At 43.8% G+C, this 27499-nt stretch overlaps 11 protein-coding genes across 11 annotated transcripts; 3 read left to right on the top strand and 8 right to left on the bottom strand.

The window, feature by feature from the left end:
* Positions 1-2286: 2286 nt before the first annotated feature.
* O0I10_000617 (uncharacterized protein) lies at positions 2287-3573 on the bottom strand (the record flags this gene model as incomplete). Its single annotated transcript, XM_058480726.1, has 3 exons — positions 2287-2991; positions 3059-3175; positions 3238-3573. The coding sequence occupies 3 exons, from the start codon at positions 3571-3573 to the stop codon at positions 2287-2289; spliced, it is 1158 nt and encodes a 385-aa protein (XP_058348290.1).
* A 189-nt stretch (positions 3574-3762) lies between these two features.
* O0I10_000616 (uncharacterized protein) lies at positions 3763-4609 on the bottom strand (the record flags this gene model as incomplete). The annotated part of the gene is made up of 4 exons (XM_058480725.1): positions 3763-3887; positions 3967-4213; positions 4281-4411; positions 4471-4609. The coding sequence occupies 4 exons, from the start codon at positions 4607-4609 to the stop codon at positions 3763-3765; spliced, it is 642 nt and encodes a 213-aa protein (XP_058348289.1).
* Positions 4610-4990: 381 nt separating this feature from the next.
* O0I10_000615 (ribosomal protein S10) lies at positions 4991-5687 on the top strand (the record flags this gene model as incomplete). Its single annotated transcript, XM_058480724.1, has 4 exons — positions 4991-5011; positions 5064-5116; positions 5173-5261; positions 5317-5687. The coding sequence occupies 4 exons, from the start codon at positions 4991-4993 to the stop codon at positions 5685-5687; spliced, it is 534 nt and encodes a 177-aa protein (XP_058348288.1).
* A 203-nt stretch (positions 5688-5890) lies between these two features.
* Positions 5891-6281, bottom strand: O0I10_000614 (uncharacterized protein; the record flags this gene model as incomplete). Its single annotated transcript, XM_058480723.1, has 2 exons — positions 5891-5995; positions 6069-6281. The coding sequence occupies 2 exons, from the start codon at positions 6279-6281 to the stop codon at positions 5891-5893; spliced, it is 318 nt and encodes a 105-aa protein (XP_058348287.1).
* Positions 6282-7250: 969 nt separating this feature from the next.
* On the top strand, positions 7251-11378 carry O0I10_000613 (uncharacterized protein; the record flags this gene model as incomplete). The annotated part of the gene is made up of 13 exons (XM_058480722.1): positions 7251-7457; positions 7531-7701; positions 7776-7808; positions 7872-7956; positions 8021-8208; positions 8265-8447; positions 8507-8538; positions 8595-8686; positions 8753-8842; positions 8899-9004; positions 9056-10238; positions 10292-10343; positions 10408-11378. The coding sequence occupies 13 exons, from the start codon at positions 7251-7253 to the stop codon at positions 11376-11378; spliced, it is 3393 nt and encodes a 1130-aa protein (XP_058348286.1).
* A 162-nt stretch (positions 11379-11540) lies between these two features.
* O0I10_000612 (uncharacterized protein) lies at positions 11541-14320 on the top strand (the record flags this gene model as incomplete). Its single annotated transcript, XM_058480721.1, has 9 exons — positions 11541-11609; positions 11685-11776; positions 11832-12057; positions 12109-12193; positions 12265-12344; positions 12407-12505; positions 12592-12688; positions 12751-14058; positions 14136-14320. 9 exons carry the CDS (start codon positions 11541-11543, stop codon positions 14318-14320), a joined length of 2241 nt encoding a protein of 746 aa, XP_058348285.1.
* A 1191-nt stretch (positions 14321-15511) lies between these two features.
* Positions 15512-16732, bottom strand: O0I10_000611 (uncharacterized protein; the record flags this gene model as incomplete). Its single annotated transcript, XM_058480720.1, has 1 exon — positions 15512-16732. The coding sequence occupies one exon, from the start codon at positions 16730-16732 to the stop codon at positions 15512-15514; it is 1221 nt and encodes a 406-aa protein (XP_058348284.1).
* A 36-nt stretch (positions 16733-16768) lies between these two features.
* On the bottom strand, positions 16769-17125 carry O0I10_000610 (uncharacterized protein; the record flags this gene model as incomplete). The annotated part of the gene is made up of 1 exon (XM_058480719.1): positions 16769-17125. One exon carries the CDS (start codon positions 17123-17125, stop codon positions 16769-16771), a length of 357 nt encoding a protein of 118 aa, XP_058348283.1.
* Positions 17126-18424: 1299 nt separating this feature from the next.
* Positions 18425-19065, bottom strand: O0I10_000609 (uncharacterized protein; the record flags this gene model as incomplete). The annotated part of the gene is made up of 4 exons (XM_058480718.1): positions 18425-18489; positions 18548-18579; positions 18661-18853; positions 18912-19065. 4 exons carry the CDS (start codon positions 19063-19065, stop codon positions 18425-18427), a joined length of 444 nt encoding a protein of 147 aa, XP_058348282.1.
* A 1189-nt stretch (positions 19066-20254) lies between these two features.
* Positions 20255-21084, bottom strand: O0I10_000608 (uncharacterized protein; the record flags this gene model as incomplete). The annotated part of the gene is made up of 3 exons (XM_058480717.1): positions 20255-20527; positions 20586-20759; positions 20839-21084. 3 exons carry the CDS (start codon positions 21082-21084, stop codon positions 20255-20257), a joined length of 693 nt encoding a protein of 230 aa, XP_058348281.1.
* Positions 21085-25526: 4442 nt separating this feature from the next.
* O0I10_000607 (uncharacterized protein) lies at positions 25527-26657 on the bottom strand (the record flags this gene model as incomplete). Its single annotated transcript, XM_058480716.1, has 2 exons — positions 25527-26575; positions 26624-26657. The coding sequence occupies 2 exons, from the start codon at positions 26655-26657 to the stop codon at positions 25527-25529; spliced, it is 1083 nt and encodes a 360-aa protein (XP_058348280.1).
* Between the last annotated feature and the right edge of the window lie 842 nt (positions 26658-27499).

Raw genomic sequence — 27499 nt, 5'->3', positions numbered from 1 at the left:
TAAAATGTGCATGTTTTTGCCCGAACGTTGCATGGCATTGTGTGAATCCACCGCCTTGCTGTTGTTGCTGGCGAGAAATTGACAAGGCTCCATATGGCTGAGGGATCAATATCAAAATTGACTTGTACCAAGACACGTTGTATCCAAGCATCGCGTGGGGGTGATCTCTGAGGTAGTCATGCCACAGGCAATGGTGTTCCCAACCTCTCCTTGGGTTGATGTTGTCTTCTGCATCCACACGTAGGAGGTAATGTACCACTGTATAGACCAATCGCTACTCAAACGTGTATCAATATATAACCAAGAACGACGTAGATGACAAACATACCACGCAGGATCCATCAGGGAATAGGGAGGGACAAATGGCACAATGAACACAAGTAATGAAGCAACAAAGAACTGCATTGATGATGATCAAGACCAAAGAATGAGCGCTTCGACCCCGTACAAATGACATAGAACCTATGCTTGACAAGACCAAAGAATGAGCGCTTCGACCCCGTGCAAATGACATAGAACCTATGCTTGACACTCACCAGAAGACGCTTGATGCCATATACAACGAAGTGGACAAAAGAGAGCGTGTAAAGCACCTACACAGGGATTAGAATACTAGCTAGAGGTATCAAAATCGCTATTACCCACCTCACCTTTAGAATGAAGCTTTCTGCAGACGACAAAGGCATGTCCTTGGTCCTGGTTGTATCCTTCATAAGCTTTGCATGCTTGTCAATCGTGCGACTGGGAGTCTTGTAGTTTCATTGCAAATAAAAGCATGTTGTGTCGATAAACGCCGTCTTTCCATTGACCTGCAAACTGCATTAGAGCTTGTGCATTTGCGCATCCGAGCAAAGGGATTGTTGAGTCGAGTACAGTGACGTAAATGAGTGTGCAAGTAGATAAGGACGCGGAAAAGAGTGAATGATAGCAAGCTGGCTTTGGATGCAATATGTCACCTAATTCAACATCTGCAGCTCAGGAGGGACATCGCTATTTCAAAAGGACATAAGTATGTGCTTCATCTAGCAAGATGATTAGGCGTTACCTTAATAAAAGAGCCAAGCATCACAATGACAACGGAAGTAGTAGGATAACAATGAAACCTTAACGATGATCATCATGGATATTAGCACATGGATCGATCACAAAAAGGGCTCCCAACCATGACACCCACCAAGGACTTTTGAAGGTATCAGCAATCAAAGAGTAATATGATGGGAAGAAAAAGATGAGAGGAGAACGCTATGGGCTACATACAATATTCATCTTGTTTATATTTGCACGGTGGGTGTGGGTATTTCTGGGGCCACCAAGAGTGTTGGGAATGGTGATGAGCTGATAAATTGATGAGGAACCATTACAGAGAGCCTTGGTGAGGTTCAATGTGCATGCATAAATAAGGATCTGAGATAGACAAGGAACAATGGCATCACTCAAACCACTTGTTGTGCTCAACTTCCACGATTAAAACGTTGTTCAAGGGGTTCTTGTTTCAAAAAGAGAAGTCGTTCGCATGTTCAAAGCCGATTGGCATAGTACACAATTCCAAGCCATCACATTCCAGCGTGGATGATAAAACGGCTTCTATGCAAAATGGGATACTTTTATTACATCACGTGATACGCCATGATTGTCATATTCAATATAGCTGCTAATGGATGTTGTTGAGTGGTTGTGTGATAATCATGCTTAATGGATGGCGAGATGATCGTACCTGCACATGTTGGTGATGATGCGTTTTTGTTGGGTAGATATCGGACATGATGGGGGCCAAGTGACACGAGATGGATAATGTGGCTAAATGCGACCCACACATTTGTTGATCATCATGGAATAAGCATCAATGTAGCATATGAATATAGCATGTCAAAACGACATGGCACGGAGCATCATCATAAGATCTTGAAGAACGCATGGATCATGTATCACAGCATGTCTGTGCCCCTCGGTGATTAACTTCTACCTGGGGTTGGACGTTTATGCCGACGTACCGAAGAAATGGATGCGGGGTATGTGAAAACAAATGATGGGCGTTTTGCCGATTGCCCATCTATTTGGAGGCTAATGTATATCACTTTTCATCCCTTATAGCCGATGATCTGCAAGGCGACCCAATACCCCACTCTCTCTTTGCCACAATACCAAATAATGCATAGTCTTGAGACACCCTTTTTTTGAACGCAAACAAAAAATGTACAAGCTTTGTGTATTGAGAGTATATGAAGAATGAAAACAAGTGCGTAAAAGATGAAAATGGAATAGGGGGGTGAATTAGATGAAATAAGTCTAGTTCTTGTAAAAGACGACATCACCCTCATCCTCAACGAATCGGCACTCCTTCCAGGATTGCCACAAGGCAATTGGGATGGGGGTTGGGTCGTATTGATAATGCTTGCCAAGAGCCTTCTTGATGTGATGAGTGGCTTCTTCGGCATGATAATGAGGCATGGTGGAGAAGAAATGATGAGCAACGTGAGTATCCGAGATGTGATGATGGAAGTAGTTGAGAATGGCACCATATGAACGATCAACGGTCAACGCAGCACCACGTTGGAAGTTCCAGACGCCTTCACGGTAATGGGGAAGGTTGGGATGAGTATGTTGCAAGTAGGTAATGAGCACGAGCCAAAAGTTGACCATGAGGTAAGGGATAACGTAAAACTTGATCATGGTGATGGAGCCAAAGGTTTGACCCAAGTAGACCAAGACACCGATCATAGCCGAAACACCACCGGTAGATTGCATGACATCCCAAAATTGAGCATCCTCATAGATAGCACAGTAGGGATTGAAATGGGAAGCCCAACCAGGATAGTCTTGACCACTGACATTGGCAAAGAGATACATGGGCCATCCAAATACGAACATGACAAACATGCCCCAAAGGGTACCAAGAGGAGACTCGTCAAACAAATGATGAGGACCATCACCTTCAGGGTCTTGGTCTCTGGGTGGCAAACCATACTTTGAGCGAGTGGTTGGCAAAAAGACCTAAATCAGGGAGAAATGTAAATCACATGCAGGAACATAAAGGGGAAGAAAATTTTTCGAAAGTTACCTGATCTCTGGACATATGGCCGGTGGCCTTGTGGTGGCGAGAATGGGAGATTCTCCACGAATGATAAGGGACGAGCAACAATGAATGAAGAACCATGCCGACGCTGTTGTTGATGGTCTGAAGTTGTACACAAAAAGGATCAGCCAATTGCATTATCACTCCTTTCATCTTATACATACCTTGGATGGGCTAAATGCTTGATGGCCACATTCGTGACCAATAACCCAAACACCGGTACCTACGACGCCTTGAGCGATCCAATACAAGGGCCAAAGGATGATGCGTACAGCAGCAGAGGGGATAGTATCGATGAAGGTGGCAAGATAGGCAAGGAGAGAGATGATAGCAATGTCGTGCAAAACATAGGTGAATGATCGGAAAGTGTCACGACGGAAGCAATGGGGAGGGATAGCTTCACGAATTTCCTTGATAGTGAAATCAGGAATATCCCAGCTTCTCTCGATGGCCTCGTCGATCACAGGTTTCTGCTCGACCGTCTTGCCGTCGGTGGTCATTGTTGGATGGATGATGTGAAAGGTTGAAAAGAGGTAAAGGGAAAAAGAGAGAGGAGATAGATTTATTTGAATTCAGGGGAGCTCAAAAAAACATTTAAACCACGCCATCTTGAACCACACTTTTTGGGGACGTCTGTGTGCGACAACCACTGGTTCTCTTGTCCTGGATTGAATCCGTTTTCACATGTTTCACCGGCGTTTTCTTCGGCTGCCACTTGCTGTACCAGTGCCTGTTGAGGAGGTGCCTTTGCTTGTTCCAGATGTGCGTTTGCGTGTGTCAGTCTTTTTACGAGTCGAGCGTCTTGAAGATTTTCCTATATATCAAAATCAAAAATCCGATCCCTAATCAGACACACAACGTTGCGATCCAATAATAATGCATCCACTGCTTGCCTTCTTCAGGTTCTGGTGTTGGCGTGGCACTGGCTGATGACATTGGTGATGCATCTCGCTTATGTGTACGACTCTTTTTGGATGGTGGAGGAGGGGATGGTGATGGTGCACTTAATTCAGCTTCTTCCTCTTGCCGATGTTCTGATATTAACTGCTCATACTCATCGAGCGGTAGAGTGAATTCATGCAGGTCGTTTTCTTCATCAGCTTCTCCTTCAACATCCTCTTCTTCTTCCTCCTCTTGTTCCTAGCGACATCCACATGTGTCAGGATCTTCTTCATGGGTTCTAAGACATCACGCCATCAATACTTACAAGCTCCTCCAATGCATCCATATCATAGTATGCACCTAATCGATCACGAATGTCTTGTATGGAATAGGGTGTATGGCTTTTTTGATTGAATTGTCGTTGGATACTGATAAGACGAAAATGCTTGTGGATGCCTATCATTCATAGTTGTATTAATATCACTTGAGAGTGCTTCGCTATTGGCATGGCGTACCCACTGGTTTGCATCGTGCTACAGCGTTGAGGAAGTCCAATTCAAGGCCCACATTCCAATCCTTTGACTTGTCAAATTGCTGATCGGAGAGATCGCCACTTGCGATACTGGAGTTGTCTTCATTCTTCACATCGGCCATGATAAAGCACGCGCGTGAGTGGAGCTGGTTGAAATGGTGAGCGGATACTGGGAGCTTCCACTGATGACCAATGAAATCAAAGGTTGAAATGGGCCTGCACAAGGATCAGTCGTCGGCTGCACATATCTATAAACAAATGCCTCCTGAATATGCCATCAAATATGTCTAGAATGACTTCTATACGCTCACACATTGTCGAGTGAATGAGATGCTTTGTACCTTATGTAAGTAAATAGGATACGGTATCCAGGTTACTTGTAGCATGGCAACTGACAACAGGTGGCTTGTGTGTGTCCGACAGAGGAAAGGAGGGGGTAGGTCCTGGGCTATTGAGTTCCCTTCCTTGCACCGCCGACGACATATACAATACACCCACACGCTATGTTTTCGTTACGACCAGCAGTATGTTGAAGCACACGATACCATTACAGCCATAGTCTTATACATCAGATAGGCACGATCGGCCTCCCAACTCAGCATTGCAAGCCGTATCCAAGTGAGATCTTTGTACGTGTCATTGACAACCGATTTCCAATTGTACTGTTACTCACCTTAATACACAGCTCGAATGCGCTTGTTAGAAACAAGGAAGCCGAGCCCCTCGACTTGACACCTCCCGAAGTTAGCAAGTTGTCTGCTGAGGCATTTGAAGGTAGATACAAAGTGAAAATGTATGATACAAGCACCTTACATGATATTATTGATAGCACCTCAACGTCTTCCAGCAACTCACGGCATTACTGTTTGTAACCTTCATATGCGTGGTTACCTTCCTCAGCAACTCGATTTCTATTGTGATTTTGCTCAACGTGCAGCTTATCACCTTGGCATGCCTTGCTCTGGTATTGTTCGTTTGCCCACTCAAACATCCCACTGGACTGTCATCCGTTCTCCTTTTGTCCACAAAAAGTCGCAAGAAAACTTTGAGCGTAAGACACACAAGCGATTGTTGCAGATCAAGGATACCCATCCCGATGTTGTTCAACGATGGCTACAATATTTGACTATGAATGCACCTGCTGGTATTGGTTTACGTGCCACTACATGGGAATTTGAATCACCCAAGGATAAGCAATAGACATTACACTCACAATCACTTCATTATTACTCTCATCTCCTTCCTCATTCAAACACGCAACATATACACACATTGGCTCTCTCTCTCTCTTTCTCTTTAGCTCCTCAATCTATTGGTTTCCTTTTTTCTCTCTACAGTAGACAAAATATACATACAAATTGTCTTGGTCTATATACATCATGCACTAATGGGTGGATCTTGTACTATAATAATTTGTCCTTTTCTCCTTCTTCATCAGATGCTGGGGGTGCTTCCATTCCTTTTGGCCATGTCCCATCCTCCTTCCAACCATGAATCAACATTTTCACCTGGGAAACGATTGCATTGAATGAGACCATCCATCCATATGAGATAAACCCCCACTTCACATGACCCACTTACTGCAAATCTTAATGGTACCGGCTTGTTGGTTTGGACCCTCTTGACAACAAACGTCTTGTGGAACATTTCTAAGCGCTTTTCGGTTGAGAGATGGTCATTGTACCAATCGTTGAGTTCTTGAGCCTTTTGCTTTTTCGTTTCCAAGGTTTCATCGCTCGCTTGTGTCCACTGTTGTCGTCTAAGGTGCCATGCTTGCTCGCCGTCCTTGGACATTGCCGGCGTAAATGCCTTCGAGCTCTTGAATTGCACAGGTGAGAAATACACAATGGTGATCGTCAGAGATCGTGCTTTGCAGTACCATACACACAAACAAGTTCTTGTCAAAAGGGGAATGATAGAGCTCCATGCAAAATCAAGCGGACCAAGAATATGTACTCAATCTCAGTCAATGATCCATAGTTGTAGTCATGGCAACCATTTCGATAATAAAGATGAACAAAACATGCATCGTAGTAAATCACTATGCAGTACATTTTACATCCAACCTAACCTTTGATCGATGGCTGATCGCATAAAGTTGCATCCTTGTAAGATATCAATGGAATCGACTTTTCAACAAGTAGAATGTTGGATCCATGTGCTTCCAGTATTAAGGAACAAGTACATTCAATGATGAACAAAAGACCTAAATCATATTTCACCTAGCATCAGGCTGCATAGAGCATTACGTATGCGTTCCAATTAGAGATTCTATAAGTATGTAGCTCCAATTCTTTATGCTTTCAATTTGAGTAGAATATGTAGCAGCTCTACTAAGATCCAGGATGGATTATTTATAGTGCAATTTCATTGTCATGGAGTATAAGGCCTAGAGTTGATAGTTCATCTGAAAAATTTAAATGCCATTGTGAACGTTAATGTAGCTAACAAAGATGTACATAATTGAGCTCAAAGCAATGATGATAGCAGAACAACGAGAAGAAGGATATTCAAGATCGTGTGAATAGAACCAAATCATCTTAAAGCAAGACATCGATCGATGGTCGATGGTAGTATCGAAGTTAATCCTTTCAGTCTTTCAGAGCCCTTATGTAAAGAAATGAGATGAAGATAATAAGCTTGGTACGTATAATATAGGGAGCAGTTGCTTGATCCCAGTCGCCCAGTGATTATCATGTACTGGAGAAATCGAGTCCGCCCAATTCATTGCCTTTCTTCTCCACACTACTCTTTCCCCCTGCCATGGCTTCCGCCAAAGTGATGGCGAAGTTGCAAGCCAACCAAACAGCAATAACACAAATGGCGGAATTCCATTCGAAGCAAGCGTCCAATGTCACCAAAAGACCCAACGGCAGCAATAAGGAGAAACGCTCTAGTTGGCAGAGGCAACAACAACAGCAGCAACAACAGCAGCAACCGACACAATTGACCCAAGACGATGCCGATCAAGTATGTAAACTTACGCTCAACTCCTTTATTGATGGCCTTTGTTAACGATTGCATTGCTTTACAACTTGTCTAGAGACCCATGAGATACCATGAGAAAGGTAAAAGCGTATACAGCATAAGACATGTCCCATTCGATCCATACGGCTTACATGCTATTGTCTTAGACTTGCTTGAACGCTACGCAGACGAACCACCATCCTTGGTATTGCACTTGTATCCCACATACTTTCGTTTTGAACACGAGGTATCACGCGTCTTTGCACTATTTGTTGATCCAACCATCATATGAACACATGGTACTAACTCATGGATTTTTAGGATGGTTTCTTTTCATACAAGAGTCAATTCAAGGTAGGAATACAATCAATGCGATAAATATGATGGTGGCAGAGATTGATATATGCGTGATGATAGGATTTCTTGGCATGCATCAAAGAGAAGAGGTTACCACCGGATCTAATGGACGTGTTTGATGAGGCATTATGTCGCTTCTACGAAGGTAAATCATACAATTGTTTGCTAATGTTGATAATGTGGGGCTGATGATTTGTGTGGATGATTAGGCTCCTTGATCGTAGAGATACATGATCATCGTCATTCGGCACAACAACAGGATGTTGAACCCAATATTAAGCGTGTGGTGATGCGGCCAACAGCCGAAAGTCTATGGACAGATATTTTACTGCTGAACGAAGTTTGGGGATCCGCATGGACACAAGATATAGCCCTCGAAGTGGAATCAAAAGTATTGGTAGGTTGAAAATACGACAATGGCGGATAGGAAACTAAAAAGCGTGATACATTTAGATTGCTACGGAGGAGCCATTATGTCTTGATCCATCCATTCAAGTGACACGTGTTAGCAATGCCATCGAATACAGCACCGGCCAAAGGAAGATCAAGCGAAAACAGAAATGGAATTCACTTGAGCGAGAGCAAAAGTTGGCAAAGAAGGCTGAGAGCAACAAGCTGATGACTCTGATGGATAATGTAAGTATGAGGTCAAACGATTTATTAGGTTGGTATACTAATCAAATGGTTATCAATAGCGGTCGAAGCGATCATTTCCTTTCGAACCAAGGTATGTTTCTTATCATATGATGCATTGGACATGTCATACTCAGTTTCAAATTATAGCTTTGGCAAGCTGGCCTTTGTGCATGAATGGAGAACGAAGCGTCAGAAGTTGGATAATGAGCCTCTTCCTTCAATAGAGATGAAAAAGAAAAGTAAGTATAATGGGATGGGGTTGCAAAAAGTGTCATCACGTGGTATACTCATTCATCGTATCAAAGGTGGCAGGAAAATGCTTATGGAACCACCGCTGCTACCGGATGGAAGGAAATGTGTACGCACAATACGATTCGAACGTAGTGAAGGTGACAGTATGTATAAAAGAAGAGAGCATGCAACATGGAGGTACTAAGTCATGTTTTTCTAGGGACTGTATATACCGTCGTCGATTTATATATACACAACAGCGAGTACGATGGCGTGTTTCGATGGGGAACGGTCATGGATACGAGTGTTAATGGTGGAAATATCGAGTAAGTTGGTTGCAAAAATGATTGTTATACATGCTAACGTATATTTGATAGCTTCAAGCTTGGGCCTGAACACATGATGGAAGCGTATATTGTGCACCTCAAAACGGTCTATGGCCGTTTCAATACCCTGGTTTGCGACAACAATCTCGCCAATCCTGTGCCACGATCACCATCAGTGACAGGACGACTTGCTGCAGCAGTACAACAACAAGCTAATTTCCAAATGCAAGCTGCTGGTCTTCAGCAACAACTTCAGAGTCATCAAATGAGGAATATGCAGGGCAAGCCCGTATCACATCAGCAGCAGACATTGTTGGCACAAGCACAAGCACGGGCGCAAGCTGCTCAAGCACAAGTACAAGCTCAAGGAATGCCGAATCAGAGTCAAGCGCCATCCCAGAGTCACGTGCAACCACCAGCAGCATCAGCAGCACAAATGCAACTTCCACAACAATCCCAATCGCAGCTTTCACCTTCTCGACCTAGCACACCCACTCAACCTCAATTGGCCACTCCCACACAAACTCATGCTCCTACTCCCGCTATATCACATGCCACACTTCCTCGACAACCGCCACAACAACAAGCAATGGGTATTCCACCAGGAACGCCTACTTCAATGAAACCACAATCAACACCATCGCAAGCTCATACACAACTCGCCAACCTTCCTCAACAACAGCAACAACAACCCCAGCAACACATGACATCAATGCCTGCTCAAGTATCCATGTCATTAGCACTTCCACAAAGACCTGCCACTGCTCAAATGGGTCAACATGCAATGACGAGTGGTGTTGGTCAACAAGGCTTTATGGCATCTACATCTCCACATAGTGGTGCAGGAATGCTTTCCGTGAATAATACCAACATGATGGCTAGTGGCCCTGGACGACCGAATATGCCTACTGCAAGTGCACATACACCAACATCAGGGATGCAACAACAAGGTTTGGTCAATGCAATGGCACCCAATGCTGCACAACAGCAACAACAAAGCACGCCACTTCAAGCTACCATACGTCAAATCCAGTTGCTACTCCAAAATCGCTCTATCACCCCTGCTATGGCACAGCAAATGCTCACCCAAGCTACTGCAGCTGGTGGTGGAAACTTGCAACAACAAATGCTTGCTCGTCAGCAGCAACAGCAACAACAACAACAACAACAACAAATGATGGGTAATCAAGCCAATGCACAACAAGCGTTCTTACAACAACAACAACAACAAAGGGTAAGCTTTGATTGTATATACTTTAACAACGATTATTAATATTTTCTTTTAAGATGGCCAACATGCAGATGCCACAACAACAAGGTGCTGGTGTCCAAAGTGGTGGTAAGTAAATGGATAAGGGTGTTTGATATCAACGAAGACTAATATCATCCTTCGATCTTTGTAGCTCAGCAATTACTTGCACAAATGAGCCCAGAGCAACAGCGACAAGTGATGGGTCTAATGTTACAACGGCAACGGCTTCTTGCTATGGTACAACAAGGCACGATCACTCAAGAAGTGTTTCAACAACAAACCTTGCAAGTTCAACAACAACAAGGAGCTCTCATGCAAGCATTCCAACAACAGCAGCAAGCTCAACAGCAACAACAGCAACAGCAGCAGCAGCAACAACAACAAGTACCTCAACAAAATGTTCCTCAAACCCCTCAACAGCAACCACAGGCTACTGCTGCACAACAGACACCTCAACAAACACCTCAACAAGCACATCAAATTCCTCAACAACAAGTACCAGGGCAACAAACGCCACAGCAACAGCATCAAGCTCAAATGCAGGCACAATTACAGCTTATGCAAGCACAACAAGCTGCTGCTCGTGCCCAACAGCAACAACAGCAGGCTGCTGTAGCTGGAAGGACGCCGCAACAACAACCACAACAAGTCCCGAACATGTTGGGTGGTCTCAATCAAGGGCAAATGACAGCACAGCAAGCACAAATTATACAACAATTAATGATGCAACGGAATGCAATGAGAGCTGGTGGACGAGGTCAGCCACAACAACAACAGCAGGCACGACAACCGTTGTCACAGCAACAGATTGCCGTGTTACAAAGTATGCGTGCACAAGCATTACGTGCCCAGCAACAACAACAACAGCAAAGACAACAGCAAATGCTTGCAGCAGGTGGTGCTGGTGGTGCACAACCACAGCAGCAACAACAAGGAGCAGCTGGTGCTGGAATGAACAATCAGCAATTTTCTTTAAATATACAACAATACCAAGCGGCTGCAGCAGCCCAACATCGAAATTTAATGTTACAACAGCAACAGCAGCAGCAACAACAACAACACCATGGAATGAACATGGGTGGAGGCGCTGCAGGCGATCCTTCATCACAACAGCATCAGTAAAAAAAAGTCGCCCTCTGTTTTTGGCGTGCCCTCTTCCATATATAGCAATATGTTTTTCATGCATTGACGATAATAAAAGAATGAGGATCACACACAATCAGCCTTTTTGTGCGAGCGTATTCTTTTTCTTCTTGATATTGATATCTTTCTTCAATTCTCTTCATGCCACCAAACGCAACAGCCAGTGTCGATGGGTCGTTTGAGCCAACTGTATTGGCGAATCATTTTTGGGTAACACATCAAATGACGACAAGAGGAGCTGCAGGAACCAAATATCTCTCTAATGTGACACCATTGCAAATATAGGCATGCGATCGACGAGGAATGGATCAATTAGTGGGTTGTATTCGTCAATCCTACGATGATCTTGAAGGCATACATGAACTTTACAAGGATCGGTAAGTCTTTTGTAAGAGAGAGAGATAGAGACAATGCTGATAGTGTGTAATACAGGGCTGAGTTGGAGCAAGAATTTGGACAAAAGCTGATGGCGTTGCATGACAAGTTTGAAAAGACAAAGGACAAAAAGACTGGATCCTCCTATCGTGCCATTACCACTGTTCACCAAGAGCTTGCCAAGTCTGCCCAGTCGCATTTGGATATGTCAAGCAGGCTTCAAGATGAGGTGGCACCCCAGCTAGGTGATTGGATCGCACATCATCGTGAAACATTGGATAAGGTATACATGTTATGGAAGAAAGAATGATTTAGTCTAACATGAACGTGTTAGCTGGTGAGCTCGTTGGATGCATTGTACAAGGAACGTCAAGAAAAGCTCTCGATAATGTTACGCGCACGTGATTTTCCAAAAAGACGTAAGGGGTAATTGATTAGGGGTTTGGATGACGAGGATGAATATAGCATACAAATAATCCCATAATTATAGGAGATGAATATCAAAGTGCTCTAACGCAAGTGAACCAATCAGTGGATGAATGGAATACAACTTGGAGGAATGCATGTGAGGTAAAGGAATAGAATCGTACGACACATGAAACAAATAGCAATATTGACAAACAATCGAGCAGGAGTTGGAACTTTTGGAGCAGGATCGGGTTGACTTTTTTATCAGCAATGTATGGGATTATGCCAACCTTGCGTCGGCTCGGCTACTTGTTCAAGATGAGGTAATCAAGGTGGTGATGGGGCAACATGTATATATACAAACATGTTTATACTCACACACTAAACCTTGTATCCACCACCCTCATAGTGGTGTGAAAGTATCCGCAAGCAGTTGGAGGAATGCAATCTGCAAGATGACCTCGCTTTTTATGTGGAGCATCATGGCACAGGAACCAAAGTACCATGTAAGTGTCATGGAATGTATTTTTAAAAGGAGGGAATGCATAAACGTTAACAATAATAACAGCAACCTCGGACTATGCGGATTATTTTGCCGAAAAGATCGTCAACAAGCAGCTACCTCCTCGACCACGCACAATGAGCAGCACAACTACCGCTAGCCTTAACAAACCAATCATGTCCGAAAGCTTCAAGACCAACAGTGTTAATGTTAAGCGTAAACCTTTGGGCAACAAAGATGCTACATTGAATGCATTATTGAAAAAGTTTGAACGGCCACCTATTCCTCCTGTTGAAGGACGTCCTGAGATAACAAGCACAAGCAAACCAACAATGACAGCACCACCACAGCCACCTTCTTCATCGTCCATTAAACCTCCAAAGTCACCAAGGCCACAAGCAAAGCAATTAAATGAGCAATCAACAATGCAACAACATCAACAACAACAGCCCTCACGCTCATCAACCTCTTCTTGTACAACACCCTCGTCATCTGCATCATCCACAACATCATCATCACAGGCCCAGTTATCGCGTTCACCTGTCATGCCGAAAGAAGAACACTCCCAATCACGGCAACAAACAGCATCAACATCTGAATTGGGAATTTCCATGCAACAGGGACCATCATGCATGTATCAACAAGAACCACAGCGGTCACCTGCTCATCATCATCAACATCATCATTCAACCGCAACGGATATGCAACCACCACGTTCACCCATCCAGGCACCAGCCCAACAACAAAGACCTACATCGTATCATCAACAACAACAGGCAACGGATAATACAGCCTATCAACAGCCTCCAAGATCACCCATTATACCACCATCCCATCCACCGCAGCAGCAGCAACAACAACAACAAGGATTACCACCCCCTTTGGATATGGCTGCAGTGCAACAACAACAGAAGCAAAGAATGATGTATCAGCAACAACAGCAGCCTCCTCGTTCCCCTGTCATGCCACCCCCATCACCAGGCTACACAGCTCCCCGCTCACCTATTATGATGGCGCCACGATCACCTGTTCAACCGCCTTCCTCCTTGGACTTGTATCATCAACAACAACAACACCAGCAACCACCACGCTCTCCCATTGCTCTCCATCAACAACAACAACAACCCCATGACATGCTACCACCCACTCATTCCCCCATTCAGCCTTATGCCGTTCCCACAAGTTTAGCACCCACCATGGATAATATCACCACTGCTGCTTATGATCCTCGATGGCAACAACAACAACAACCACAAGCATCACCTTACATGCAACCAGCAACACCCGTAGTACAGCAACAACATGATCCCTATGCATGGACGACGGCATCATCAAATTACGAGCTTCCGGATGGTAAACGGGTTCTCTTTTGGGGTAAGTAGTAGTAGTAGTGCTATATATACATTCATGTCATTTTCTTCTTTTATTCACATGACGTCGACGTTCTATAGTACGAGCTCTTTATGATTACAATGCTGCGGATCCAACGGAGCTGTCATTCTGCAAAAATAACCTATTTGCTGTTACGGGCATGTCCATTGATGAAGGCTGGTGGGAGGCTGAGTTATGGGATGAAACGTGGCATTGTAGTCGTGCATCGGGTTGCATTCCCCACAATTTCATGGTACGCATTTGATTTGTAGCTGTTTTTTTTATTACAAGTTTGGCGCCATCGAATAAAAAAGAAAAGGCATGAACAATAAAACAAAGAAAAAACATCCAGGCGGTGGTTGTGGTGGAAACAAAGGGTATATGTACAACATAAAGAACAAAAAAAGAGAAATGAGGATCATATACAAAAGTGGGCGGGTGATAGCGCATATATAGGTGGTGAGTGCATGAGCACGTAAGAAGAGGAGCAGTGTAGTGTAGTAGTAATAGGGCAGTTGATTCGTTCTAGTGGAGGTAGTAGTAGTAGCAGAAGCGAAGAAAGGACGAGGGAAGAAAAAGTATCATGGAAACGAGGGTATGGGACGAAATGTATACACACCACACAAAATACAAAGATTTTGTGTTAAAAGGGGGGGATATGAGATACAACAGGGAATATGTATAAGAACACAGAAGGATAAAAGATATGATAGAGTGTGTTGTTGGTTGGCAAGAATGGGTATATATCATCATGTTGCTGCTGCTAACAAAGTAGCCGCAGATCTTTGGTTGTTCATCTTCTGGCATAACGGCACCAGAATTCATGGCTAATGAAATAATACAAATTACATGTCAATAAATGAATTGCTGTTTTTGTCATGTCAATCACTCTCTCTCTCTCTCGTACCTGAAGCGAGAAACGTCAACGCCGCAACAATGGCAGAAGCCATAATAGTAGGCTGCTGGGACCGAGGAGTTGGTGTTGTTGTTGACGAGCGAAGCGTTCATGGTGTGATTGCAAGCCATTGTTGTTATTGTTGTAAAAGAGCTGAGAAGAATAAAATACAAAGAAATGGGTTGTTGTTGTGGGGTAGAGGGGAAGGAGAAAGGCTGTCAAACATCGTGGCTTTATATATGTTTTTGTATTCTGTCATCCACGTCGCGTTGTTAATAACATCATCAATATCATCATTATTGCACACGATGCGGGGTGATGGTGATGGTGGCGGGGGACACATATTATACAGGGTGCATAACACCACACACAAAGAAAAAATTGGGGGGTTGGAAGGCAAATGTGTCGCAACCATACATAACAAACCCTTTACCCCGTACGATAACTTTACTCCCTATTTAGCTTAATGCAGGCCTAAAAGAACAAACAAACGGTGTTTTGGGGGAGGATAGAGAATAAGAGAGAAATAAAGGGGGTCTCACTCCGATATGTAAGAATGCGTCATATGCCTTTATTACTATTAGAATAGAGAGCTTTCAAAAGTTGTTCATCTTTTTGCTTCCGCTGACGATCCACTTGTTCTGCTCCGCCTGTTCGTTTAAGTTTCTTTGCATCCACAAAGGCAGTCAGCTCTTTTTCAAAGTCATCGATTCGATTAGCAAGCTCACGTGCTCTCATCTTCTCTGCTTGCTCCATGGCTTTGACACGTTTCGTGTGGTCGACATCGATGGTGGTGACCTGTTTTAGTACGCTTGCCATGTCCCCTGGTTCTCCTCCTCCGTAATGAATACTGCTGCTGCTGCTAGTGTTATTGTTGCTACCATCACCACCGATCGATAATGCAGGAAATATGGATCTGACAGAGGACGAGGATGCATTTCCTCCATTATCACGCTGACGTGTTTGAATCTCATGCACTTTTTGAAGCTGCTTCAATACTTGCACCAGATCAGCATGGTCATCTCGTAAATCCAAAACAAGGGCTTCTTGCTCTTTGAGAAATTGCTGCTCTTGAACAACATTTTGAAGCTCTTGTTCCCATACCAACTTCCAAATGGGTTTGGCCTCTTTGAGCAGTTGGCAAAACGCGTCAATCTCCTTGTCCAAATCAGCCACTTCTTGTTCACAATGCTCCAGCTGTGTCGTTGAAGGTCGACAACGTCGTTGAGTCACATCCAGTTTGAGCTGATCAATGGTATCCTGAAGATCCTGTAACCGTGTTGTAATATGGGTGGCTGTGGATTCGGAACGATCTTTTGTTTCCTGCAGGTAGTGTCGGCGGTGTTTATCTCCTTCTCCGCAAACCCCTTTTGCATTGGTGTCACCCGATGATGATGATGATGATGGTGTTGTTTGCCCGCCCAAAAGGACTTGTCGTTGCTTGTTGCAATACTCGTATGCTTTACCTCGCATCTCGTCCAACATGGCTTTTGTTTCGCACTGGAACTCAGAAGCAATCTGACGCAATATTCCCAAATCTTGACGCAGCTCTTGAATTGCACCCTGATGATGTTGCAGCATCCGATGATCGACGTTGGCTGTCATTGTCGGATTATGCTTCTTTTTGATTGTTGTTGCCATGTCAACAGACGCATTTTCATTATCCGATCCACTCTGTAACGCCTTTTGGATTGTCTCAAGTTTATCCATCATCACCTGATACCACCCAGGCGGCTGCTGTTGTTGTCCTTCTCCTCCAATAGCCTCTATTGTACTATACATAGTTAGACGGGCTGGGGCTCTTTCTCTCTTTTTGTATTATACTTGCATGCCTTTTGATGATTGAAGCAAGAGTAAACAATGGGGTACAACGTCTTGAATGTCTTCGAGCTCATAAAAGATGCCGCTTGTCGGATCACGTATATGGATGATGCGGGTGTCAGGTATCATTGAGTCATCAAACTTGTCGAGGAACAACTGGCGGAGCATGTCCATAGTCATGGGTTGTTGTTGATGGTCATTTTGTTGAATTTTGGTCTTTTTGATTCTATCATGTATCTGCAAATAGATCACAATGTTGTTGTTGTCGCCTAAATAAAATCGGTTTGCATTAGAAGGATCTCCATTCGAATGTTTATCACCGAGAGCCGTAAGAAAAAGCGCGCGCTTTCCCATGAGCCCCCTTGAATATGATAAGAAAGAAAGGGAGAGTTACTTGCTTTTTTGCTTATTGCTATCAGACAACCCCACGTCATGATGCTGATTTCTGGTCACAGGATGTCGGCGTGGTGGTGGTGCAATGGATGGTGATGGAGAAGAAGAAGAAGTGATACTTTGGTCACTGGTTGTTGCTGTTGCTGCTGCACCTTCCAAATCGGCCTCTTTTTGGTAGTCATGGAGATGATGTTGTTGTTGGGCAGTACGACGCACTGAAGAACGATGAGCAAGGTCGTCTTGTTGTTTCAAGGCAGTGAGAGCTTCACGTGTACTTGGGTCGTCCATATCGAAATCAGAAGCACTGGATGATAGCAATGCTCGTTCACCACCAGCACCAGGATGATTGTTACGAATAGTGCCAGCACGACGAGGAAGGCGTTGTGGTACTTCGTGTCGCAGCTGTGCTTGTTTCTGTTTCAGAGCATGTAATAGCTGCAGGATCGTCTCACGGATAGCAGGAAGATGCTGCTCCAATGTGGCTGTGGATGGCGGTCCTGCCAAAGCTGCTTCAAGACATGCATGCAACTCGCTAGGTACATGAGCTGCTTCACTAAAATAGATCACCAATGACGTTAATATGCTTCTTCAAAGAACCAAAGAACATCATTCGTCCATACCCCCCAACAATACCATTATCTTCCGTAATACTACTTACTCAATTGACACGTGCATTGATGCAAACGCTTGGCGTGCATGATCAAAATCCTCTTGCAGAGTTCGATACACTTCCATCACTTGCTCGGCACTCGCTGTTTGATTTGACCACCCAGTCAACACTTGCAAGATATTCTTGGTCGATGAAAGCAGTTGTGTCACCGTCGATTCAATCGATGCCTGCATTTGCTGTTCCATTACAAGACGTTATGCACATGCCATGGACTTGCAATTAGAAATCGCTTACATTCAAACTGGTGCTGCTGCTACTTCTACTCGTCGCTCTTCTTGCTTCTTGCTGTGGCGATGCAGGTGTCTGTTGTGGCGGCGGCGGAGGAGGCGGCGGCTGTGTTGGTGCAACATGATCATCATGCAGCGTAGAACCAAACGAGACAATGGACGCTTTTTGCTGTTCTAGTTCTTGATCCATTGGACGACAAGGCCATAAAACCACGCAATAGGAAGAAGAGAATGAAAAGAGATAAATCCCAACTGACTACATTCTTGTAACCCCAAAAAACGTAAATCGTTCTCTCTCCCTCCCTTCACTTGTCTCCTTGTTGATAAAATACTTTTATTGTATCCCACCATCTTTTTTATTGTCTATGAATGAATTACACTAAAGGTTACAGATGATTCAAGCGTCGAATTGCAACGGTTATAAGGAGCTATATAGGATACATGATTAGCTTTCCATTACTACCACTATTCCCAAAACAATCTTACGTCTTCCGTTATTCGAGCATGGATGATTAGCACTGCATGGGGGAATTTACATAACCAGCAATTAGCAAGTTGGTCCCATGTAATGGCGACATGCATGATAAAAGATTACTTACAGGCCTGTGACAAGCATCGTATATGAACCATTTGGCATATTGTATGGAATTTCCCATTCATCATGGGCTGATCGTGGGCCATCGCCAGTGCGCACCCATGTTGCGTTTGGAAACACTGATACCACTCTCTTGCTATCAGCTTCGGCAATGGATACAGCCGCCGAGTTTAATGAGGCCATCCCATTGAATCGTACTATGCATATTGATCATGGTTAGCGATACATCTCTTGAAGAAGAAAGATCATACCAACCTCGATATCGGATGTCAATAGTTGCACCTGCATGGAAGGCAGCTCCATTAGGAGGTTCATCAATAATGATTTGGTCACCGAGAACGACAATGCTTGATCCACCAAGGATTGCTAGCAGTAGCCATAAGGGATGAAAAAGACTGAAGCACAGCATAGTAGTGGTTGATTCTAAAAGGAAAAAGAAAAGAAAAGCTGGATAAAGACCCTGGGTCTACGAAAGGGTATTGTTGATTGATAATGCTTGTTGGCAAACGATCCGCATGTCTTATATATATATATAGACCATTTCCCTCGATGCTCATTGTGCTATATATCACTCTTTGATCGCATTTTACTTGCACAATGATACAATACGCCTATTTTAACATCCAATTTATCAGGAGGAGGGTAGTCATTGTCGTAAGCGCGTTACTATTATACATTCATCAAAGCCGGTCTGTGGCATGTAATATAGCTACAAATAGGGAAGCCGATAGCTGCACTATGCGCAGCGTGTATGGTACAATGAATCCGAATTCCCATAACAGAAAAAAGGAGGTACGCAAAAAAGGCAATCAATTCTTGGGCCCCCATTGATTGTTGCTTGTCATATTATATCAATCGTCGTACGTGTCGGTCATCATCATCCAAGCCATCTGCAGGCTGTAGCAGCAGTTTTTGATTTGCATTAACCATCAAGATTATAGTATACGACATGTATGGTTGGCCATGTGGCTTTATCTTTAACGTACTTCAGTTACTGTTATAAACATATCAACTTTATTACATAACTTTTAGCGCCATCATCAATTGCTGCCCTCCTTGATAACGATGGAATGACCATTCAGCAATTAAAGCGAACAAATATGTATCTAGCGGCCGCCTGTACCATGCTCATGAAAATACTAAGATGCAGAACAATGAAACAATCAACGTAGCTCGATCAGGTATGTATTCTCGAGTGCCAAACGGGGTGTAAGTGAGCTAAGATAGTTCAATCATTCACTTTGAAATGAGCTGTCACTGCAAACTTTCATTCTTCTCATCCATACACATGTCTCCTGCTTTACATACGCACTGGCTAAAAAAAGTAACTGATAGAGAGCAAGGGGTAATGGATTTGTGTCACGATTATGCATCAACATCTTTGGCGGGTTCAAGCACAACTTAGGACATGTTTATCTTTTTATGGCATATGCTAGCAAAACAACCATCTTCATACACAACCCCAAAGCTCCATTTCCAGACACAATTCACTTTTATACGTTGCCAAACACATCAAGTCGTAAACGAAGGATGAAAAGAGTTGATTGTAGTTTCGAATAAGTTTATTCTCCAAACACGATGGAAATAGCTTATTTCTTCTACAAAATGCGCAATGCCGTGTGAGATACCTTGTTTATACCATCCTCATTCATATCCAATCTTACCTTGTTGGCCTCCTCTTCGGCCTTATCACGAGCACGCTTCTCACGGGCACCAAGAGTGCGGGCAGCGGAGCGAGCGTAACGAAGCTTCATGTAGGCGTTGACCTTCTTCTCATCAGCAGAGATGGCACGAGCTTCAGGGGCGGTAGCAACTTGCTCAACAGGGAGGATAGCACCACGAAGTTGAACAGCAGAGGCAACAGCAGCAGCCTAATAATGATATGAATGATGAGCTATTTGCACATAGGATAATAAGCGATCTACTTACATCAGAGTCACCCTTCTTGGGGCTGGAAGCCTTGCGAGGGAAGACGATGAGCTTAGCCTTGTAAGCCTTGAGACGTTGAACGTTCAATTCAAGGGACTCTTGGGAGTGGTTGCGACGACGGTGGTCAACAGCAATACCAATGGAGCGAGCTTCCTTGCGGTTGATACCAGCTTCCTAGAAATGGGGATAACGAAAAAATTGAGTATACATGTATGTATATCACTTGAGTCCCTTTTTCCTCATTCATACATACCTTGAGTTCTTCAAGAGTGAAACCACGGCCAACACGGAGACGCATGTTGTAACGTTGAGTGGGGCAACGAACAGCAGGACGCAAAAGACCGTCAACAGGACGAGGAGCAATGCGGGCAGCCTTTTGGATACGTGCAACACGGCGAGATTTCTTGCGGCCGGGCTGATCGAACCACGTCTTCACGCGACGCTGCCAGTCCTTACGGAAGTGCTGGTTGGGCAACTGGTTGTTGTGCTTCAAGACCATTGTCTAAATGTCGTTCAATTGGGAAAATGAAATGTGTCGCAAAGTGGGCAAGAACCGAAAGTGGATAAAGAAATAAAAAGATGTCAAAATCAGTAAGTTGATCCAATCCATTCATTTTTAATCCATCCATAGCGTTCATCATTCATCCATCATCACATTCATGAATAGATGGATGATGATACACGATTGATGGATGATTCAAGTGTCGTGGATACGTACGGGTGACCAGTATGGAGAAAGAGGAGGCTCAACTACTGCAGCCTGTGGAGTGTCAAGTCGGCCACTGCTGCTCGCTGCTCACGGAGATTCAAATGCTCTCAATCCTATTGTCGGCCACCTAGCAACCATCCCACTCCTCGTAATACTAGCAATAAATGGCTATCTTACAAGGCTAGAAAGGAATGTGTCTCTAGTAGTCAATGTCTAATCATAAAAAAGTTGGAGACTTATACTATAAATGCAATCTTTGTCCAAAACACAATGAGTCAATCAGATCCTTTTTCTTCCTCCTCTCTCTTCTCTTTCCTTTATCAGAGCATTTACAAGTGCTTCTACAATCCTGCATAATAAATCTTTCGACAATACAACGTATCGAGTTCCCACAAACGACGAGGTCCAACTCAGGAAGAACAAAGGTTTCTTATACAATAGAAACTTGAGAATGGTTGGCAACGCAACATCGTATTCGCTAAAATAACCCTCCTTTAATCCAACGTCATTCACAAGAGATAGGTTGATAGGTATAAAGAATTGCTTCATTGGGGGAATACATCGATTTGAGAAGTTTCTATCAGTGAGCGAGTTGTATGTAAGAGAGATATATAGAAGGTTGTGTACGACATATACGAAGCTAGTGGAAAGCATCAAACACTAGACGAGGGAAATGGAAAAGGCATGTTTTGATATAAGGCGTTGACTAACTTTTGATGTTGGATTATGGGTAATGATGGCCGAGTCCTTCAATCATCGATATCGGATAGTCTCCTTAAGCTCCACGGGGATGAGATCGCAGCATGCTTCGAATCTTTTGCTGATTTCCCGATTTCATCTGATAAAAGCCATGTGAGCGCAAAATAGTAGGAAGATTTCCAATCACTTACATTCAATGTGCATAACAACTCAAAAACCTTCATAAAGTCAAAGCGATCCGACCATTCGGTTGATAGTTGAGAACTTCGAAGTTCGACCACTTGCCATGAGATGCAGCCATGAATGGTAGTGTTGAGCAACGTGATTCTGTCTTTGATGCATTGTACACCATTGCCTTTCCTGTATCGTACTTCCCATCCTGGTACTTGATTAAATCCATGCGCAAGAAGGCTGTGGTCATCATTATCGGCTTCCAGGTGTCCGACATCGAGTGATCAATCCGTTCCGCAGAATAGCAATTGGAAGATGCATGTACTTATGTCACCTACAAAGAAGGGGTCCCAAATACCTATCAGACTAGGCATCCTTTTAATATATAAATGGTAATTATATACTTACCACAAAGGATCCATCAAGGAGCACAGCCAAATGTCATTAGGCAGCAATGAGCACACCAAGTGATGGTAAAGCAAGGGAGTGAGCTACATAGATGAATGCATGAGTACCCTCATTTTGGCCATCACATAAAGACTATCCTTGAGACTTACCAAAGATCATTGATGATGATATGAATACAAGTAGAAAGAAAGGGCGTATGATAGCGTTGGCGACAAGAGCCTTGTTTATATGTGAGCGGGCGTGAGAATTGTTGTCATGATGGATCGAACTGATAAAGTGGTCAAGCATCTTGAAGTACTGTGTCGAAGTGATGGAAAACCAACAGCTGATAAATCCACCTGCCATTTGAAAGGTGATATATTGTAGGTCGCATAAGTATGTCCTGCTGCCGTCATAAACATCCTTCATCCGTGATAAGATAATAGCTGCTGCATGCATTGACCCGAGTATTCCAATACCATCCATGGCTGTAAACATCTCTCGTCCATTCCATCCAATCCACCATCGTCATCATCATCCTCAGCCGTATTCACGTGATATGATCCATTCTTCTTGCTGACAACACGCTCCCAAAGCAGCATTCCATGCTTCCCCATCACTGCACTTGATTGCATCCATCCATCCATCATTGAGCAGTACAAATGAATACGTTGGTTGAAACGAGCCATGCGATCGCTGTTGATAGTATGCCTCCTTTTCCATCCAGCTGTTGGTCAACCACTTTCTAGGTCATTTCCTTATCGTAGCTCTTGTATTGCCGGCGTACTTCATAACTGATACGGCATCTTCCATAGGTCTTCATACGGTTGATACACGTCAATAAAGCTGCTTCAATACAATGGCTATCTGCTGTGCACGTAGAAAAAGGCTGCAAGGGATGCTGGAGCAAGTAACTTGAGACGATGGAGTAAAGACCTTGCTGTTACGTTTGGTTGTGGCAGAGGAGCGTGCAAGAGCGTGTGTTGTAGTAGAGTGACAAGGCTTTGAACACCACACGAGTCATTGGAGAAGAGACCTTACTGATTGCAACTGCTGTTATGATTGATCGTGGTCGTGGATTGTACAAGAGAAGGTGTGGTGTCAAGGAACACGGGTGCTGTAGTGGGCTGTACACGCCATGGACGTGCAATTCAGTCAAAGACAATCGGATCAAGACATTCGTAGCATTGACATGATGGGTTGAAGCAGGACAATCGTTCGCAGGTGGTAGTTGTATACTTGAATGGGGTAACAGTTGAGATTGCGAAGAAGAGGCAAGGGGCTGAGAGTGGAAGAAGTGGAAAATAAATGGGTCGGACACCTCTTATATAAATGCATGAACACTGTACACCAATACTTGATATTGAGATTGCTCATCTCGAACATGAAACTTTCAAAGATGCTTTTGGACATGCTGATCAATGTTGTATTAAAAAAGATGTCATGTACATTTGAAAAATTGGAATGGGAGGGTGCAATGTGGGTTTACTATGTAAGTCGGAAATGGAGGTCAGCCCCGGATTCACGATTGATCGAAATAGTATGTATTACCTTGGGATTCCCCATTTCGAACATGAAACTTTGTCAGAAGGTTCGCTGCAACATGTTGATCAACTTCATTCATTTAAAAACCATACACTTCATTATGAACATTTAAAATGCGGGGTGGTCCAAATGGTGGATGATGGGAACAAAAGAGCGGACGGCCCACCGCCCCGAAGTTGCTCACTTCCAACTTGAAAATTGGTCAGGATGGTGCTCCGAGCATGCTGGTCCACTGTTTTCATATAAAAACCTCACACTTCATTTGAAAATTTAGAACGAGAGCGTCCAAAAGCTTGAATGACGGAGACATTCGCAGGGTCTGTCTTTCAAGAATTGACACTATCTCTGTTTGGGCGTAGCTCACCCAAATCGGCTCGGATCAAGAAACTTGAATGATGGAAATGATCGGCTGGAGCAGGAGCATTGTTCACGTGTAATAGAATGAACAACAGTGCCGATTGTGAGGAAGTGGATGTTAACTGCCAATCATAGATGGTGTATATGGTATCGTACATTGGTCATTCCAATCATGCAAAATGGCTCCGTTACACCAAGAAGTCCTTCTGCATCTTTGGCTCTCCAGGGTCTAGCTACTTGACAATGAACAAAAACCACTTTTCATATAGCATCACGCTTACAAACGTAAAGGTGCCTGTATCTCCAAACTTTACAATGAAACGTGGGCTCTTTAATACATCAACGTGCTCGTCGGGGTCAAAGGAATCTTGTGTCAAAGTATGAAGTTCATCGTGGGCGATCCCAGATTTCGCAATGTCGCTACCAGCCAAACTGGATCTGGGGGTCGACCTCTTCGACGACGACGACCAAAAAATATTTTTTGGGCTGTTTGCGACATTGAACGCGAAACTTTCACACAAGGCGCTGTTGGCCAAGCCGAGCCCATTGCTCTAATAAAAACCCCACGTTTGATTGTAAAGTTTAGAGAGACAGACACCTTTATGTTTGACCTTTGCCGTAAGCGTGATGGAGTTGCTTTCTCCTAATGGATGGTGTCGGCTGCATTAACGAAAAGATGGAGAGCTGAGTGAAAAGGCACGTGGCGGTTACACAAACACATCCTTGACAGGTTGCTGCACAAATGGATGATGATCATGATGATTGCTGCTTACAATACTCGAATACGCAAACATACACGCATGCTATTGTTCTCAATAGTTCCAAATCCCTCTTTTAATGGGAGTGTGCTTAGGTGTACAAGTGATTGATTTCATTGATAGATATTATCACCAGCCCTCATTTGGCCGATGTAGTAGGTATGTATGCATAGACTATATTACAACTAGATTCCTAGCATATGTGTCTCAAGGAGGAGAGAATACCGGGATGCGATTGGCGTGTACATAGCAGCCGGATGGTGTAGTCAATCGTGGGCGAACATAGCGGGGGACTCTCAAATCCGATATCAGCTGTTATTGATTCTTGATACGACTTCCAAAGTTAGCTCGCAAGCTGTTGCCAGTTGAATACCGCTTGAACAATCCTTCAGCATGGCCCCGCGTCAAGCAATCATTCCAATTCATCTTGCCAATCAAATTTTTGCGATAATGACGAATAAAGGCTATTTCTTGCTCTGGTGTTGCAGAAGCTTCGGTAGCTTTGGATACCATGGGAAGTTTTGCTGGAAGTTCCAATGATGAATCGCTATCAGTCTCAACCATGCTGAATTTTCGCTTCACTTTGGTGTTGTATTGGCGTGCACGTTCAACGATCTTGCATGCTTTGCGTGTTCCTGGGATATCTTTGATCGCGTCATATATGCGATGGTAGAGCGTTTCATGCGTGTCACAAACATCGTTGATCGTCTTTAGAAAATTGTCTTTGTAGGTCTCATCCTCCTCACATAACGTCATAATGAGCTTGTATAAACTCTTGATGGTGCTATCGTGTGCGTGCGAGTGCGAGTGTAAAGCGGGTTGTTGCTCTGAGAAAAACAATGATACGGCGTGTAGTGGATCGAGAATACGGTCATCATCAGGGGCGTCGTTCGATACAAGATAACAATTGGTGGCCCATCCAGTGCATGGAAACTGCTTAAGCCAAGGCTTCTCATCACAAGACTCGAACTTTGTCGAAAGGTTTCGAGCTGAAGCCTTGTCGACACAAAAGATCAAAACAATAGGCAACGGGTGGTTTGGGTAAATGTTGGTAACGCTCAAGCAATACTGGATGATTCTTCTGATAAATGCATCGTTTATCTTTCGTTGGACTTCAATCAAGACAGGTGGCAATGAAGTGTGAATGCTCAATCGTGGTGTATAAAGGACATCGCATCGCATGCCGTTATTCCATTCGGTGCCCGAGCTACAATAGGTGCCGTTCGAAACATCCAGCAGAGACCGCATAATCATGTCGATAGTTGTTTGGGCTTTTAGCACGCGTTTGCTTGGTAGATCCATTCCAGGTAGATAATTCGATGGTAGACCAAAAGTCAATAAAGCATTATCAGCCGTTTCTTCCTCTATAAACCTGGATGAATATACTGAAAGTTGCCTTTTCACATTTTTACCTTCGCTGTTGGTTGCACCATCCTCTGCTGTCATGGCCAGTGAAAGTGAAAGGAGAAAAAAATATAAATTTCGGAATCCAATACGCGTCATACGCATGAGCCGCTTCATACACTATGCTTCATAATACGTCTCATACGCTTGCGGCGGAGATTCAAACGCCTAATACGCTCCTGGTCCATGCTCCATACGCTTAATACGCTCCATACGCTCCATACACTCTAGCCTGATGTGATACAATGGACCCTCGATATTTTCAATACCCTGTTCGCTGCTTCGAATTCGCACATACATTATCAAGGTATACGCCCAAATTCCATAAAATAAAAGTGAACACATCGATTAATAAAGCAATGAAAACTGCCTGGATGATTACAAGGATAAATCTATGAGTATCATCGATTCAAAGGATCACATGATGACTACCCTTGGCACTTACCGAAAGACATCACGATGGAGAATGGAATCATGTTGATGGAAGCAGGCTTGCTTTTTATGCATGCATGGCTATGAGATTGTTGTCCTTGCAAGAAAGGAGGCCTTGATTGATTGGATCGATAAACTGGTCAAGCACCTTGTTGGGACTCGAGGACGAAACAAGATGCAGCTATTCAATAGCCTAACCCAAGCTTAACACCCCAAACTCCTTCAAGTCCATTTCCATACCGTAAACAAAATCAAAAGAGATCCTTTGTTCTTCTTTCAAAAAGCACAATCAAGGTACCCAAACAAAACAAAACAAATAACGAGTCAAAAGAAAAAGAGAGTTATGTACTATCTGATGAAAACGGGTGTTGGATGGATCGAGAAAAAGAGAGAGAGCGAGAGGTGCGTGTGTGTGTGTGTGTGTGTGCGTGCGTGTGAAATGTGAGTGTGAG

The sequence above is a fragment of the Lichtheimia ornata genome, assembly GCF_029851405.1.
Source record: "Lichtheimia ornata isolate CBS 291.66 chromosome Unknown scaffold00002, whole genome shotgun sequence".
In the NCBI taxonomy this organism is placed as follows: domain Eukaryota; kingdom Fungi; phylum Mucoromycota; class Mucoromycetes; order Mucorales; family Lichtheimiaceae; genus Lichtheimia; species Lichtheimia ornata.
The sequence above is the reverse complement of the archived record's forward strand: the minus strand, read 5'-3'. Positions and strand labels throughout refer to the sequence as shown.